Source organism: Pezoporus wallicus, unplaced genomic scaffold (genome assembly GCF_028554395.1).
Source record: "Pezoporus wallicus isolate ANWC-B61680 ecotype Strahan unplaced genomic scaffold, APGP_CSIRO_Pwel_v1 contig_4012, whole genome shotgun sequence".
In the NCBI taxonomy this organism is placed as follows: domain Eukaryota; kingdom Metazoa; phylum Chordata; class Aves; order Psittaciformes; family Psittacidae; genus Pezoporus; species Pezoporus wallicus.
In genome coordinates, this window is record NW_026637828.1 from 2,959,037 (window position 1) to 2,974,617 (window position 15,581).

At 54.8% G+C, this 15,581-nt stretch overlaps 1 protein-coding gene across 6 annotated transcripts in view; it reads left to right on the forward strand.

The window, feature by feature from the left end:
* Window positions 1–13,106, forward strand: part of LOC130598519 (ankyrin repeat and fibronectin type-III domain-containing protein 1-like) — a 181,089-nt gene extending 167,983 nt beyond the window's left edge. For 5 of the 6 annotated variants that reach the window (XM_057408026.1, XM_057408023.1, XM_057408024.1 and 2 more), the window contains 13 exons: window positions 1,067–1,157; window positions 3,067–3,174; window positions 3,389–3,488; window positions 4,037–4,169; window positions 5,337–5,456; window positions 5,927–6,142; window positions 6,465–6,631; window positions 7,350–7,500; window positions 7,693–7,861; window positions 8,131–8,297; window positions 8,810–9,020; window positions 9,287–9,954; window positions 11,915–13,106. In XM_057408026.1, the coding sequence (XP_057264009.1) occupies window positions 1,067–1,157; window positions 3,067–3,174; window positions 3,389–3,488; window positions 4,037–4,169; window positions 5,337–5,456; window positions 5,927–6,142; window positions 6,465–6,631; window positions 7,350–7,500; window positions 7,693–7,861; window positions 8,131–8,297; window positions 8,810–9,020; window positions 9,287–9,954; window positions 11,915–12,202 (2,589 nt within the window). In that variant the 3' untranslated portion in view covers window positions 12,203–13,106. The remainder of the gene's footprint in view (window positions 1–1,066; window positions 1,158–3,066; window positions 3,175–3,388; window positions 3,489–4,036; window positions 4,170–5,336; window positions 5,457–5,926; window positions 6,143–6,464; window positions 6,632–7,349; window positions 7,501–7,692; window positions 7,862–8,130; window positions 8,298–8,809; window positions 9,021–9,286; window positions 9,955–11,914) is intronic. The other variant, XM_057408025.1, reaches the window with a different exon arrangement.
* The last annotated feature ends 2,475 nt before the right edge of the window (window positions 13,107–15,581 follow it).

The following is a 15,581-nucleotide window of genomic DNA, read 5'->3' on the forward strand; positions in this document are numbered from 1 at the left end:
ACCTGACTTGTTGTCTGTTCCCACCCTGCTCCTGTCTCCAGATATCCCCTTCCTGGGCAATAAATCAGTGGCTTGTTCTTTGGCCACCTGCACACATCGACCCCTCACACAGTCCCCCATTGGAGAGGGGGAACCAGCCCTGTCCCCATCTCCAGGAGCTTGTCACTGTCACGGGCTGGTTTATCTCACTGGGAAGAGCAGGGACTATGCTGCCTGTCAGTTGTCCCCTCTCCAGGGGCTGCTGTCTGGTCCAGGCACGTACTGGACCAGTGCAGGGAAGATGGGGCGGGATGGGGACTGCAGCGGAATGGAGCTTGGAATGGGAATACTGGGATGCTGGGTTGAATTGGGTTGCCCTTACCAGGGAGTTGCAGGATCAAAGCTCTGGGCAGGCAGGGGCCACCTGCTCGAGGAGCAGGGAAAACGTCAATGTGGTTAGAGGGGCTTGGCCAGAGCAGCAGTGCTGAAACCCAGGAGCCACTGTGGGGCAGAAGCTGCCCTTGTGTGTGGTGGCATGGGGCTTGAGTCTTCATTTGCTGAATGGGCATGGCTCAAGCACATCCATCAGGCTTTCAGAGCTGCTTTGCAGGCTCCTGTGTGCCTTCACAAGTGCCTGGAGGCCTTGCAACATCTGGCAGCTTGACTGGGCTTTAATCAGAGGCCTTTAATCCCTGTCACTGTGCTACAAGCCCTCAACAGCGCTGGGCCAGCTCCCTGTCTCCAGGATCCTTGCACATCCCAGCAGGAAGGCAGCACCCTGACCCTCCAAACTGTGGAAGTCCTGTGTCTTTGGGGCTAGAGCATCTCCTGGCAAGGAGCATTTGCAATGTCCCATCCTTCTCCTGCCTCTCCCACAAAAGCCACCCACCCATGCTGTGGAGATTCTCTAGTGTCTGATATCAAGCTTTGTACAGTGGGGGGAGGTCAGAGCTGATGACCTGGGCTGCAGGCTCCCAGTTTAGTACTGCCCATGGTGTCCTGGTGTACTGGGCTGGGGGAATCCTTTCTCTTGCACACTGAGCCAGGATCAGTGCCAGAATGCTGAGTGTGGTTTCCCTTTTCGCAGGGCACAGCTTACTACGTCCAGGTGTCTGCCTACAACATGAAGGGCTGGGGTCCCCCACAAGCCTCCGTGCCCCCTTTCGCCATCCCTTCTAGTAAGTACCCCTGGGAACACCAGCAGGAGCTGGACCCAGCTGCAGGGTCGATGCTGGGAAGTGGCAGCTCTCTGTGCCATCCAAGGTCCCTCTCCCTGCTGGTATAGGGTCTGGTGGACCCGACAACGGAGTCAGCACTTGGGATCTCAGACCAGGCAGGCAGGTGCTGCCTCCAGGCAATAGGAGCTTTGCCAAATAGCAATTTTTCAACCTGAAGTTCTGCTAGCTGAGCCATTTTAGGCCACCTGTGTCAGCTCATCCTAAGAAAGAAGCTGGGAAAAGGGTGCTTTGTTTTCCCAGGTAAAAGGGAAGCAGAGCAGCCATCTTCTCTGTAGGAAGGAAAAACAGCCCTGTGGTTTTCAGCAGAGGTTTGTCATTTGATGCTGGGCAGCTCCTCACCATCTCAATGACATCTGCCCCAAAGCAGGCAAACTTGCGCAAAACCACCACTGGCACATGCTGAGGGAAGACACAGTGGGATGCCCCAGCTGGAGGTGTCCTCGAGGCCTCAGAGCTGTCCTGGTCCTGGTTGGCAGTGGGTGTGAGGCCCTCCCTGTGCCACTGCATGATGGGCGAGAGGCCCATCCAGCCAATCCCCAGGGACCTGCGTTTCCCAGCACTGAAGTGGCATGGGGGTCACGAGCCTTACCCACAAGCTCCAGACTGTCAGCACTCACCTCCCAACACTGGCAATGGGGCAAGCAGTGGGGAAAAGTCACCCAGTGTCACACATGCACCCCAGGGTGCTGCAGGAGCCAGGCTAGAAGGACTGAACTGGAAGAAGCAGACCCAAATGTTGAAGTTCAGGGCTGAGTGGTCTCTCAGGTGGCCTCTGCCCCTCAGCACCCACCCCAAAATGTGTTTCTGCTGCATAGTGGTCCTGCAGGATGTGTATGGAGTGTCACCATGAGCATCTGGGGAGCAGGCAGCGAGGGACCAGGCACGTTGCTGCCTGGGAGCATCAGAGGTGTAAGTCTGACCCCAGTGAGTAGCGATGGGGCTGGAGCCATGCAGGCTCCATGTGTAGCTTAGATGCAGCTACACAAGAGACAAAGCACCAGGGTGCAATATGCAAAACCACATTTACACGTATATAAATGGATGCATGTAGAAAGTCTGTGCCTGCGCTGTGTGGTCATGGCTTCACCCTGCCCTGGCAGGGTGTCAGTTGTGTCTGACACACTATAAGTCCTTTTGCACACTTTAAAGCCCCTTTGCCATCCCACATGGGTCACATTCCCACATGGCACTGACGCAGAAGTGAATCAGACATGGGTGGGTTTTATTTATTTTTATCTCCATTAATATTTCTCCCTTCAGTAAAGATCCCTCCCCGGCCCAGCAGAGTATAGTCAGGCACCTCCCTGGGTGTTTTTAAAGCTACTAAAAGTAGTGGTAAGCCATAGTCACTGTTAACAGAGCTGAACTACCCATGGAAAACAGCAGCAGGCAGGACACAGGGGTGTTTGATGCAATTAATGTAAAGCTAATGAAGAGCTGGTGGGTACCCAACCCTGTTCTGAGTCCTGCTGCTGGCAGGATCTTATTAATGTGTTTGCTGAGGTGAGCCCAGCTCCTGGCACTTGCCCAGGAAAGCTGCAGCTCCAGGGAAGACCTGGAGGAAGACACTGGAAAGAATTTGATTTTTTAAGGCCAGCAAAGAACAGCAGCAACAGATGGGACTTTGTTCTTCCCCTGTGCTGTGTCCCTGCTGCACTGCAGGGTGCCATGGGGTGCTGTGCAGAGGCAGGGTGCTCCTGGGGATCTCCCAAAGCCTGCCCTGAGATGCCCAGCACCCACATCTGGTGCCATGCCATGCCATGCTGGGAGGTGATGTACCATGGGGAGGAGGGCATGGGACCCCCTTTTGCCCCCAGACCAAGGGGTGATGCTAGTATGTTCCCCACAGACTGGCGGGAGTACGATGGCCGGGCCCCACGGCGAAGGGGACAAGCTGAAGCTCTGGACCATCTGCTGGGGCAGGTGAAGACTGTCCACCAGCACTGCATTTGCCATGGTGAGTGCATGGGGAGTCTGGCGAAAAGGGGGGAGGGCGTCCAGAGTTGTGGTTTGGTCCAGGGAGCTGAGGTGGTACCAAGAGTTTGTCTCTCCCATGGATGAGCACAGCAGGGAGACAGCTTGGGCATGGAGACCTTGGCAGAGACTTGGCATGCCATGCTGGTTCAGCTCTTCATCTTGTGCTGCAGCATCCTCTGCTCTCTGCTCCCCAGAGCCCTGCAAGAGCCAGCCCCAGAGCAGGAAACACTCGGTCTCCAAGAGCCTCAAGCACCTCTTCCATCCTGGCAGCAAGTTCCTCAAGACGCTGAAGCGGTGAGAGGCTGGTGTGGTGGAGAGCCCCTCTCCCAGTGGGCACGTGGGGCTGTGTGCGCCTGCAGAGTCTGGGGGTGTGCAGAAGTGGGTTCTTGCCTTGAGCTAGCTGGTGGTGTTAGCAGAGTGGATTCCCATTGCCAAGAAATCAAATGTTTCTTCTTGGTGTCTCCACTTGGACTGGCCAAACCCTGTACCTGATCTCTTGAGTATCACCCAACACTCCATCCTCCTCTAGACCCCACCAGCTTCTCACTGCCCACCTTCACCCTTGGCGTTCAAACACCACAGTGTGTCTCCTGCACAGGCCCGGCCCCATCCCCCTCCGTTGTGCTGGGGCATCAGCTGTGGTGTCAGCCAAGCTTGTGTCACTGGCAGCGTTGTGTTCCTGTTCCTGCTACTGTACTAGCTTTGTGCCTCTTCTGACACAGGCTTCTGGGGAGAAGGTGGACCTGGGGCAGGGCATCTCCTCTGCCCTTGGGAGAGAGACCCTTAGGAGATGAAGTTGGCAGCCGGGGGTGACCCTGAAGTCTGTCTTTCCTCCCATGCAGGGGCCTCTACCTGACAGCCATCTTCTACAAGGACGACAACATCCTGGTGACCCATGAAGACCAGATCCCTGTGGTGGAGATTGATGACACATACTCCTGCCTGCTCATGCAGGATTTTCTCTGGTTCACCAAGGTGGGTTGGCTAGGGACCCTGTGCTGTGTGCTGGAACATGGCAGCAGTGTGTCTCCTGACACACAGAATCATAGAATGCCAGACTGGTTTGGGTTGTAAGGCACCTTAAAGCTCATCCAGTCCCAACCTCCTGCCACGGGCAGGGACACCTTCCACTAGAGCAGGTTGCCCAAGGCCCATCCAACCTGGCCTTGAACACTGCCACCCCAGATGCTGCTGAGATGATGGCCACCACCCTGGACAATGTGTCCTTAAAGAGTCTCACGATCTGTAGAGCACCTTCATTGCAGCACCTTCCCCAGTGCTGCATGTGCAGGCAGCAGTGCCCATCATGCTTGAGCATTCTCACTGGGGCTGGTTGGGTCTGATTCAGGTCTGGGAGAAGTGTCAGGGGACACCTCATGTGCACAAAGTGAGCATCAGACAACACAACATCTGGTGGTTCCTGAGCTTCCCGGTGCTGCCTCCAGGACCTTCGCTGTGCCACTGCAGGGCTGAGCAATGCCAAGAGCCAGTAGCAGCCCCGGGTGAGCCAAGTGGCCATCATGGACCACTGCTGCCTTCAGATGGCAGCAGATTCCCTCCACCCCGGGTTGCTGCGGCAGCACAGGCTTGGACCAAGAAGCCACTAGGGAATGGCACTTTCAGCCCAGCCCTTGGAAGTCCAAAGGTGGGACAATGCACCAATGCCACCACAGTGGATGCTTGCTGCCTCTTTGCAGGGATGCCAGCAGCTTCTTGGCTGTTTAACTGATCCTGCCACCGCAGCTCTGCCTCTGCTGTACAAAGCAGGATGTGCAGGGCGCTGCTGGTCTTTGCTGTCGTTAGGCTTAGTGAAAGGGCAGGTGGGCAGCTCAGGGACAAAATCTTTTGCTCCTAGTGAAGGAGAAGGCTACCTTCTCCTTCCTTCCCTTGGCTATCTTCTACTCAAACTTAAGGTCTTAGTCCTAGATGAAGGCAGATGTCTGGGTGGACACATGTGGTACTTGCCTCAGGTACAGGCTCTTAGGGTGCCTGTGGCATTGGAAATCTCACCCCTGCTCAAAGGCAATATGTGTTCAAGCACATCCTTAACCCAGGTCAAACAGAAAGGCAAATGGATTTCCCCAAGACACCTGCGTGTGAAGCAGCGGCAGCCAGTGGTGACAGTCCTTTGGTGTGCTGCAGGTGTCATGTATGTGGGATGAGATCCTGTGGCTGCGGCAGTGTGTCACCGTCTCCCAGTCGTCCTGCTCCTGCATCCTACAGACACGCTTCAAGATGCTGCTTGCCATCTCTCAAATGCAGGTGAGGGTGGTCTGGATGGGGAGCAAGTGCTTCTTGTGGGGCACTTGGGAGCAGCACGTGGACGTGCTGCAGCCAGGAAAGTTGCAGGCTCTGCTGGTCGTGCCCAGGGCTTGGTCAGCAGCAGCTTGGGATTCCCCTGCCTTGTCCTCTCTAGTAGATGAGATGTCCGTCTTCATGGCAATCTCATGCAGAAAGACTGGGAGCTGTCAGTGGGTGTTTTGTCTGGCAGGTTGTTTTCCAGCAGGCAGCTGCCAGTCATAGAATCATGGAATGGTTTGGGTTGGAAGTGACCTTAAAGCTCATCCAGTTCCAACCCCCTGACACGGGCAGGGACACCTTTCACTAGACCAGGCTGCTCCAAGCCCCATACAACCTGGCCAGTCATGTCCCCGGTGCCCTGTCCCACAGAGCATTGTGCCTTGATGTCACCTGACACTGTCTTTCTCCTGCCCTCCCATCCCTTTGTGCAGGGGCTGCTGGGTATCCAGGACCTGGGGCAGGTCTTCTTTGAGCCTGTCAAAGACAAACAGGGCAATATCCTCATCGTCACTCTGAAGGAGGTGAAGACCAACCAGACCTTTGAGAGTGTCCGCTGGGTTCCCATCTGCAAGCTGCAGAGTAGTCGCAAGTCCGTGTCCTCCCCGGAGGAGCCCACTGCTCTGGACATGCTGCTGATCTCCATCCAGGTGCTGCCCAGTGCTGTTGCTGCAGGGAATTGCCTTTGGCTCAATTGCGGGACCACCAGCACTCCTGCTCCTTCTTGGGCCACCAAGGGTTCAGTGCTGGCTGCAGGCAGAGAGGGAGGAGAGTACAGCCAGCCTGCAGAAACCCTGTGTAGCTTCAAGGGGAGGCATCAAGCTGATGCCAGGCTCGTCAGGCAGCAACGGATTGTACTTTGCTGCTTCCCTTCTGCTGACTGGGCTGGCTGTGCCATGGCAGCCGGCACCAGGGCAGGGGAGACCCCCCCCCACTAGAGCTTGCTCCATTCAGTGGTGCCTTTCTCCTCAGGACAAGCTGGCTTACCACCAGCGGAGCAGCCATGCTCTCTCCCGGGGCCTCTACTTGGGCTACTTGAAGCTCTGCAGTGCCGTGGATCAGATCCGAGTGCTGGTGCCAGAGCAACTCCCCAACATCCTGTGCCACGTCAAGATTCGTTCTAATCCCAACATCTCCAGGTGAGGCTTGCAGAGCAGCCAGGCTCCTCTGTTCCATTAGGCATAAGAGCCCACATCGCCTCCTGCTTATGCTCCATCTCCTGACAGCAGGATCTAATTCAGAGAGCCATAGAATCATAGAATCCCAGACAGGTTTGGGTTGCAAAGGACCTTAAAGCTCACCCAGTTCCAACCCCCTGCCATGGGCAGGGACACCTTCCACTAGACCAGGTTGCTCCAAGCCCCGTCCACCCTGGCCTTGAGCACTGCCAGGGATGGGGCAGCCACAGCTTCTCTGGGCACCCTGTGCCAGTGCCTCAGCACCCTCACAGGGAAGAGCTTCTGCTTAAGAGCTCACCCCAATCTCCCCTCTGTCAGGTTAAAGCCATTCCCCCTTGTCCTGTCCCTACAGGCCCTTGTCCAAAGCCTCTCTCCAGGTTTCTTGTAGCCCCTTTAGGCACTGGAGCTGCTCTAAGGTCTCCCCTTAAGGAGGCTTCTTTCTCCAGGCTGAACAAGCCCAGCTCTCTCAGCCTGTCAGACCCGCTGCCTGCCATGCAGGACAGCTTGAATCTGCAGCAAACCAAGGTCCCCCTCTACCACTGTAGCTCCTTCATCCCTGGGGATGCTGCACTGTCTGAGGGAGGAATGGCTGACCAAATGTAGTTCCTGTAGTTATTACATGTTCATGTCCATCCTAAGCTGCTCCCTCCTTCATGTGTCTTTCTCTGCCCTTCTCCAGGGAGGAGTGGGAATGGCTGCAAAAGATGATCAGCGTGGAGGAGCCTATTCCTGCAGAACCAGAGGCTGAGGCCTCCCAGAACCGCTTGTTTCAGGAGCTCCAAGTGGCCGTCAAGGAGCTGATGACCCTGGTGAACATCCCATTGCAAGAGGTAGAGAGACTTTTAGAAGAAGAGAGATAGGGAAGTGTACATTTTATGCCAGAAGCCAGGAGTGCTGGCTGTGTGCTGAAACAGCAATGTCCTCTGGCTTCAGGCAGTCCCTGAGGACTCCACTGTGGATGAGCACTTGCTGGAGGGCCCACCAGCTGATGTTTGCAGCCTTACTGCAGTGTCTTCTTGCAGGCCAAAGATTTCCGTCTGTACAGCCAAGAAGTGCTGGACTTTGGGGGTCAGGTCTCCTTTCTGCTGCTGCTGCCTCCATCAGATGACGTCTGCACCGCCCCAGGCCAGAACAACCCCTACACCCCTCGCTCTGGCTTCCTCACGCTGCCGCTGCAGATCTTCGAGCTAGGTAAGGAGAGGGAATACCAAAAACCAACCTTGCTGGTCCCCTTGTCCTCTGAGACCTCGTGAGAGCTGGAATGGGCAGTGGGGTGTGCTGGAGCTCCCTCACCTTCTCCAGGAGAGGAGGGATGGAAGGGGATGCTGAGGGCTCTCCAGGTAGACTAGAGGACAGCAGTCCCTCCTCCCTGTGTTCAGTGAGCTGGGGGGAGCCTGTAGGGCATCCACAGCCAATACCTGATGCTTTTCAATCCCCCCTTCTTTTTTTCCATTCCTCAGTCCACTTCTTCACATACGATCGGGAGTTCATCACCCAGTACTGTCAGGTATCTGCGCTCCTGGAGCTGGAGTCGCTCCTCTCTCAGCAGAGCCTCAGAGAAGCTTTCTCCGATGCTGAGCTCTCCACTGCAAAGCAGAGGCACCAGCAGGTTCACGACTATATCCAGGTGCGCACAGTGGGAGTGTGGTGGGAAGGAGCTGAACTTAACTGTGCCTGCGGGATGTAGCCAGGACAGTGATGTCCTGGATGAGCTGCAGAGGCATCTGCACTGGGGCTGTTCACTGGTCCTTTGGCTGGGACCCTGTGGGGTTTCTCTGCGGGGCAGCAGCAGGCAGGGCTTTGTGTAGCAATAGTCACATTAAAAATCCTGACGGGAGAGCCAAAGGCTCCTGCTCTGCGGCACCCCACCTTGCTAGAAAAGGGCCTGGAAGTGCATTTTGGGATGGCTGTTTGAAAGAGCACCTGACATTACCCCTTTCTCAGCACCCCTGCTTGAACCAACAGTGGTAGAAGCAGCATCTTCCCACCTGAGAGCACTTCTTTGGGATTTCCTGGCTCAGGGATTCCCCCTTTTGCCCCTTTGGAAAGGTGTGTGGGAGAGCCCATGTGTTACTGTGGGACCTTTTTGTTGCTGCTGTTTGCTTTTTGGAAGGGATCCATCCTGTCCTATTTTGGCAGCAAATGGAGGAGATCTGGCGTGAGATGCGCTGGATAATGGATGCCCTGCAACATGCCCGGTACAAGCAGCCCTCCTGTGGGGTGTCTCTCAGTGGCTTCCTCAGTGAGGCTGGAGGAGCAATGAAGGAGAAAACCCGGTCCACCTCATCCCACCTCGAGTACCTTACCTCCCCGGCGCCCTCACCAGAGACCAGCTGTAAGCTCAACTCTGGTAAGGACCTGGCTTTGCAAAGCTCCTGCCTGGTGGGCTCCAGGGCTGCCCCTGCACCGTGGGGGTGCAGGCAGGGCAGTTGGTCTCATTTGGGGTAGGACCTGCTCTTCCTGTGTCTTAGCAAGCGCAGGACGGGTGTACAGCAAGGGACTGAACGCTCTGGGGCTTCCCTGGACTCCCATCTGGTGCAAATGAGTTCAGCCCCTCAGCTGGGGTTGTCAACACCAAGGCTGAACTTCTCTTTGCTTCTCTTGCACCCCTTGCAGACTCACATGGGCTGTCGGATGAGGAGGGCTCCTCAGAGGTGTTCTTGGCCACTGACAGTGACTACGACTCCAGCAGGGCACAGAGCCCGAAGGAGCTCGACCTGGTGTACTCCTCCTTGGGGCCCGACTGCTGTGGTAGGAGGGCTGCCCGCACCCTGCAGGACAGCGCCCCAGATGTCCTGCAGAACCACGAGCTCAAGACCCCCCTACCACTGCCGCCACCACCGGCGGAGCCCCAACCACACCCTGAGCAATATGACAGCGACTTCGTGCTGCCCAGCCGACAGATCGAGCTGCTGCGCATCACAGAGAAGCGGCAGGCATACTGTGTCCGAACCAGCAGCCTGGACTTCCCTAAACCGCTCTGCCAGGCAGCCAGGAAGTCCTGCCCTGGCTCTGTCGACAGCTCCCCAACAGAGAGCAGGACCACGGGCCACTGCAGCCAGCGCAGGCTGGGTGCTGCAGTGACACCCAGGCCTGAGTGCAGCCGCAGCACACAGGGCTCCCAGCCCATTTTCCGGACGCGCTCAGCCGAGTGGACTCAGAACTTCCAGGAGCAGTCGGAGCAGCCTGGGTGCTTGGGTGATCAAGGGAAGAAGCTGGGCTCTGTCACCTTGCGGGTCTGCCCTCAGTACGAGACTGGACTCTCCAAAGAGACTAGTGTCAAGGTACTGGAGCCTGCAAAGGGCAGCGCCACAGCTCTGCTGGGCACAAATGGAAAGGGCTGGCAGGATGGAGAGGTGGGCAGCAGGGGCTCGTGTGCCCCTCACCTGACACTTCCCTCTCCATCCTCCACCATCCCAGGGGTGAGGTCCCCTGGATACTCACAGCCCTCCTGCCCTGAGTCCCTATGTCCCTGCCTAGGGGTAGGGTGTGTGGTTCTTCAGGAGTGATAGCTGTAGCTGCAGAGGGGATGAGCCAGGGCCACAGGATCAGGAATTTTTGGGGGCACAAAGCATCAGAGCTGTGGTTCAGCTCTCAGCCCATGGTTCAGTAGGTTAGTGCCATCCAGAGTGGGCAGGCAGTGAGCAAAGGTCGCATAGATGAGTTTCCTTCACCACTTCCTTGTGTTCAACCACATCAGCCCCACAGATGAAATCCAGCCATGTCCCCTTTGGCCCAGCCCTGCCCCTCCCACAGCCTCCCCTCACCCCAGGGTCTGTGTTCCCACCATCCAGCCATGTGTGCCTTTGAGGAAAGGAGAGCGGGAGCCACTAATCTCCAGCTCATGAAAGGGAGCAGGCAAAGCTGCTTCCTCACTCAGGCATTAGGGTCTGCCGGAGCTGCTGTGTGACCTGGTTCCTCTCCATGAGGGCTTTGCTTCTGAGACCTGACCCAGCATCTCCAGTCACCCTCATCTGCTCTGAGTGGGATGCCTCATGGGTCTTCCAGGACACACATCTTGGGCAGGTCCCCCTCTGTCTCTGCCACCTCCTTTCCTCCCACCGTGAAGTTTCTTCCCCTGTTGAAATATCCCTGCTAACATTGCCAGTGCCCAGAGCCAAGGCTGATGGAGCAGCCTGAGTGCACATTGTGCCCATAAAATGGCAGAGGAAGGGCAGAGCCAAGGACAGATGGATTTTTTTGCTGGGCAGCTCTGATAGTTGGTGTCTCCACACTCAGCAGGGTGTTAGGAGCAGAGGGGAATCTGCCTCACGGTATTTATTTTCCACTGGAGAAATTTCCATAGATTTCTATGCCACTGAAGTGCAGCCCTCAGGTTCCTGGCAGGCTGCCCATGTGGCTTTTGAAGTCGCAAAGCTCTGGACATGCCTGTTTGGAAGCATTTTATGATGTTCTTCTCTAAGAAAAGCAAGTTAAAAGGAAAGACTCCTGAGCTAGTGTAAATCAGCTGAGCCCTGCAGTGGTTGTTGGGAGCTGGCAGGTCTCACGTGGGCTGAGGGCTTGGACCACCCTGCCGATTCACTGCCACAAGCCTTACCAATGTGCCAAAGGAAACCATCGCCTTGCTTGGGTGAGGATGGATGTCCTGAAGCAGGACCTTTTAAGTCAAGTAGTGGACTCCCAATGGTCATTAGCAGCCAGAATCCCAGATGAGCTCATTTTCTTGGCTGTATTTGGGATTCATGGGCAGTTCCCAAGGAAACAGAGGAACAGCTGGTGGTGGGAGAACCTCGAGCTTGTGAATGGGATGAAATCTAGCGCCACTTCCCAAAGAGGCTTCAGCTCAGCACCACTAGTTTGGCAGAGCCATTGTGGCTCAGCTGATCTGATGGTCTGGATCCTGCTCATGAGAGGGACTTTATACAGATTCCAGGCGCAGGGCTGGGACTGTCCCTCTCCAGGGCAGATAATGGAGTGGCGGGCAGCCTGAGCTGAGCAGGTGAGTGTAGGTACTACATGCAAGAGTTGAGCTGTAAGGACTCAGTGTAGTGGAGGCAAGGAAGCAGTACGGGATTTCTGGTATCCTGGAGCACAACTTGCCCACAGGTCCATGCCGGACTGCTGGCATTTGCTCACTGGGCACCACGGGGTGGCAGTTCTTCACCCTCCTAATCACCACTGTAGGACACGCTGTGTGCTGGCTCCGGCCCCCAGTTCCTCCTCGTTCCTCCCCCTTGCATCCATTTCTCCCTTTTTCATCCCATCTCTCTTCTCTTTCCACAGCTGCACATCACCAGCCAGACATCTGCTGGGGAGGTGGTGAAGCTGGTGGTGCTCGAGATGAATGAGATGTCCCGCAGTGTTCTGGGTGGCTCGGCTGCCTTCTGCTATGGCGAGGAGCAGCTGGAGCACTTTGGACTGGTGTTTGCTTTCAGTGACAGTGAGCGGTGGCTTCCTGATGACTTCTTGCCTCTGTCCCTCCAAACGACCCGGCCTGAGGGGCAGTTCTATGTCCGGATCAAGGAGACATCCCCTCTGGTGCTCCAGTATGGGCCAGCAACCACTGTATGAGAGCAGGAAAGCCGGCCAGGCAGTGTGGGGACCTCAGCTTCCAGAGAGCAGACAGCTTGTCTCTGATTTTTCCTTCTTCCACAGACACCCTCTCATCAGGCGTCGTGGGGCGGATGGGATCATACTGGGCTGTGTGTTGTTTGTGTTATTTTATTATTTTATTTTTTTTTTACCAAAGAGACATCAAGACTCAGTTTTTCTGACTGCAGAAGAGGAGGGTGGAGCTCGGAGACCTCAGAGCCCGGGAGGAATCTCTGCAGGAATGGAATTTCTGAAAGTAAACATTTTTAAGGGGAAAGGAGAGGGAATGAGAGAGAAAAAAAGTATGACAAGAAGAAGCAGCAATACCTTTTTTTTTCTTTATTCTTTTTCTGAAAAGGCTTGTTGGGGATTCACTGAAGCAAAGCCACAGAGGGTTGCTGGGGAGGGTTGTGGTGTCAGTGAGGAGTGGGCAGGAGTCCCAAGGACAGCACTGCGAAGGGTGTTTTCCCATCTGCCCTCCTTTCACTGTACCTGGAGAAACAATCCTTGCACATAGTTCTTGGGACAATTTTTTTTTTTTTTTCTGTGAAGATAGGTTTATAATCATTGTGCTGGAGATACTGGAGTTGTGTAGGAGGTGAAGACCCTTTGACTTGTTCTAAGGCAGCTGGCCCCATGCACACACAGGGTGCACACAGCCGTGTTGATACCACGTTTGCTATAGGGCCTCACCTCCTGCAGCACCCTGCACACCACCCTGGGGTTTCCTTACCTCCTCGGTTGCTATTTTGTTTGGTAATTGTGCTTGGCCTCTCTTGTATGTCCTATAGCATGATGTTTTGTTAGCTACTAGGTCTCTTGTTAACAAGGTTATTTTTCTGATCTCATGTGGTCCATAGTAAAGAAAGATGACTGCTGCTGACTGCGTAGCACTGTTCCTTCTTGTGGCTTGATGGGCAGCTTTCCTTCATCCCCCAAACTGGTCCTGTCAAGGGCTGGGCTTACCTTTCCCAGGAGCATTTTGTGGATGCTCTCAGTGGAGGCTTACATTAAGACCCAAATCCCATGTGTGAGAGCAAAGTGCAAGTTAAAAATTTTTTTTTCTGGGCTGTGTTGCTCTGTAAGGCAGTAAAATAAGTTTGGTATGCAAAGGCAGCCCCCTCCATGTGGTGTTGGACACCTGATGGTCGAAGGCCCTGAGCATCTGTAGTGAAGTGCATGAAGGCCCGAAGGGAAGAGCACTAATAGAGAGTGGAAGGCAGCGAGAGCTCACAACTCTATTGCCGCTGGCACGAACACTTCCAAGCAAGGTGCAGGGCTTGTGGCCCTTGGTGAGGTGAGACCCATGTTGTTGATGCCCCTTTAGTGGCCACCTCCCTCCCCTTCTCTTTATGTGGAGGGGTTTGGGGTGGGCAGCAGACCCCGTCGCAGAGTGCCAGGATGAAGGTCCATCGTTCCTCGCCTTGCTGCAGTGCAGGCAGGAATATATCCCAGCACAAGCCCTTCTCCATCCAATGTCAGAGGCACTCAGCTGGTGCAAGTCAGCTGCACTGCATCGACCTCAGTCATTAGTGACACCACCATGGGATGCAGAGGTGAGAGGCAAAGGAACATTTAAAAAGGCACTTCTCCCATCTCTTTTGCCCTTCACTTGTCTCCTGCCTCAAATTCAAACCAATCCCACTTTTCCAGGTCAAGGAAGAAGTAAGTTATGAGCGCACAGGTTACCCTTGTTCGGCATCGATGGGCATCGACATTCTGAAGAGGCAGGAGCCCTTCCCTATCAAAAGCCTGTTCACATGCATCACCTACTGATGATCAGAGCCTGGGGCAGAGGAGAGGGAAGGCACAACCGGTGGAAAACTATTATGTGGTTTTCTGGAAGTCACAGAGCGAATTCAGTATTAGAGCAGGGTTATGAACTGAAAACTACATCTGTGTTCCTGATGCTCTGGAGCATGGATCCATGCAGCTCTTGCTGCCCTTTTATTTTACCTCAGAAGGGAGAAAGGCCTCCTCTTAAGCAGTTGTTCTCCTAGAAGCCATCAAGACAGATGAAGCTGTGACCCAAAGCTGGGTGCTGACTCTTTGGCTGGGCAAGCCATGGGCAAGCTTTGCAGCTAGACCTGGTTCCCCGCATTTCTCTATGCAGAGCCCTCGACCAGGGAGGATCTTGCTGGCTGGGCAGTGCTTTTCTGCATGAATTTCTCTGGCTGCATAGTAGGATGTATCACTCGGCTGCTGGGAACAAAAGCAGTACATGGTTCCATGGGACCTCCTCCCCTCTCCTGGAAGAGGAAGCGGGAAAGAGCAGAGGTCTGGGTAGAAGCAGAGTTGGAGACAGTCAGAGTGGGAAGGGTAGAAGTTGCATAGCAGTTGTGTAGGAAACCCCTCTACGAGCAGCACTGGGACATGCAATATCCTGATGGAAGCCTCACCCCTTTGCCAAGCACATCTTCAGCCTTGTGAGATGGACTTTATGGACATATCTGTCCTACGCTGGTAAATGGTGCATGATGAGGTGGCACTACCGTGAAGAGCAGAGCAAAGAGGGCCTTGGGAAGAAGAGGGATTTCTGGGGCAGTCTCTGCTGCACAATGTTTCTTGAAGAATGGCACTTGCAAGGTGGTTTCATCTTTTCAGGGTATCATAGAATCATGGAATGGTTTGAGTTGGAAGGGACCCTAAAGCAGCTTTCTTGTAGCCCCCCTGAGGTATTGGAAGATTGCTTTCACATTCTCTTTCTCTCCTTGGATGCCTTTATGCGCACATCCTACTATTTTCTTTCTAACAGGTCTTGAAGTCTTCACTCTCCTGCCCTTCCCCATAGCCAAGGAGCAAGATCAGAAACTATGTAGGCTCTGCATGTGGCAATCTCTAAGGCTATAACTTCAGTGCTAAGGGCTGTGGAGAGCCTATGTGGCTCTTTGAACCAGCCTGGAGTCATAAGCTGTTTACATGAAGGTTGGTTTTTAATATTTGAAGGCTATGTCATGCATGCTCTGGTGTTACAGTTGACTGGGGCTTAGTGGCCCAAGGTCCTAAGGGGCACTGAGGCTCTGAGTTAGGTGGATCAAGCTTTGCTCTGTCACTTCTTCACCACCCTGTACCTCAGCCATGCTCTGTTCCCTTCTTTCTCCCACCCAAAGCCATGCATCTGACAGCAAGTGGCCCAAGCAAGGCTGGCACAAGGCTGACAACCTCCCACCAGCTTCATGATGGCTCTCTGGGCAATGGCACAGCATGACAAGGTGTGTTGTCAGGTGAGGAGGAGCCAGGGCTGATCTCAGTAGCATTTGCCCTGGTCTCCTCACTGACAGCATTTGTCCTGGTCTCCTCACACTGGTGGCAGAGGTTTGATGAAGGGGCTTTCTCAGTGAGGACCTAGCCTGGGTCT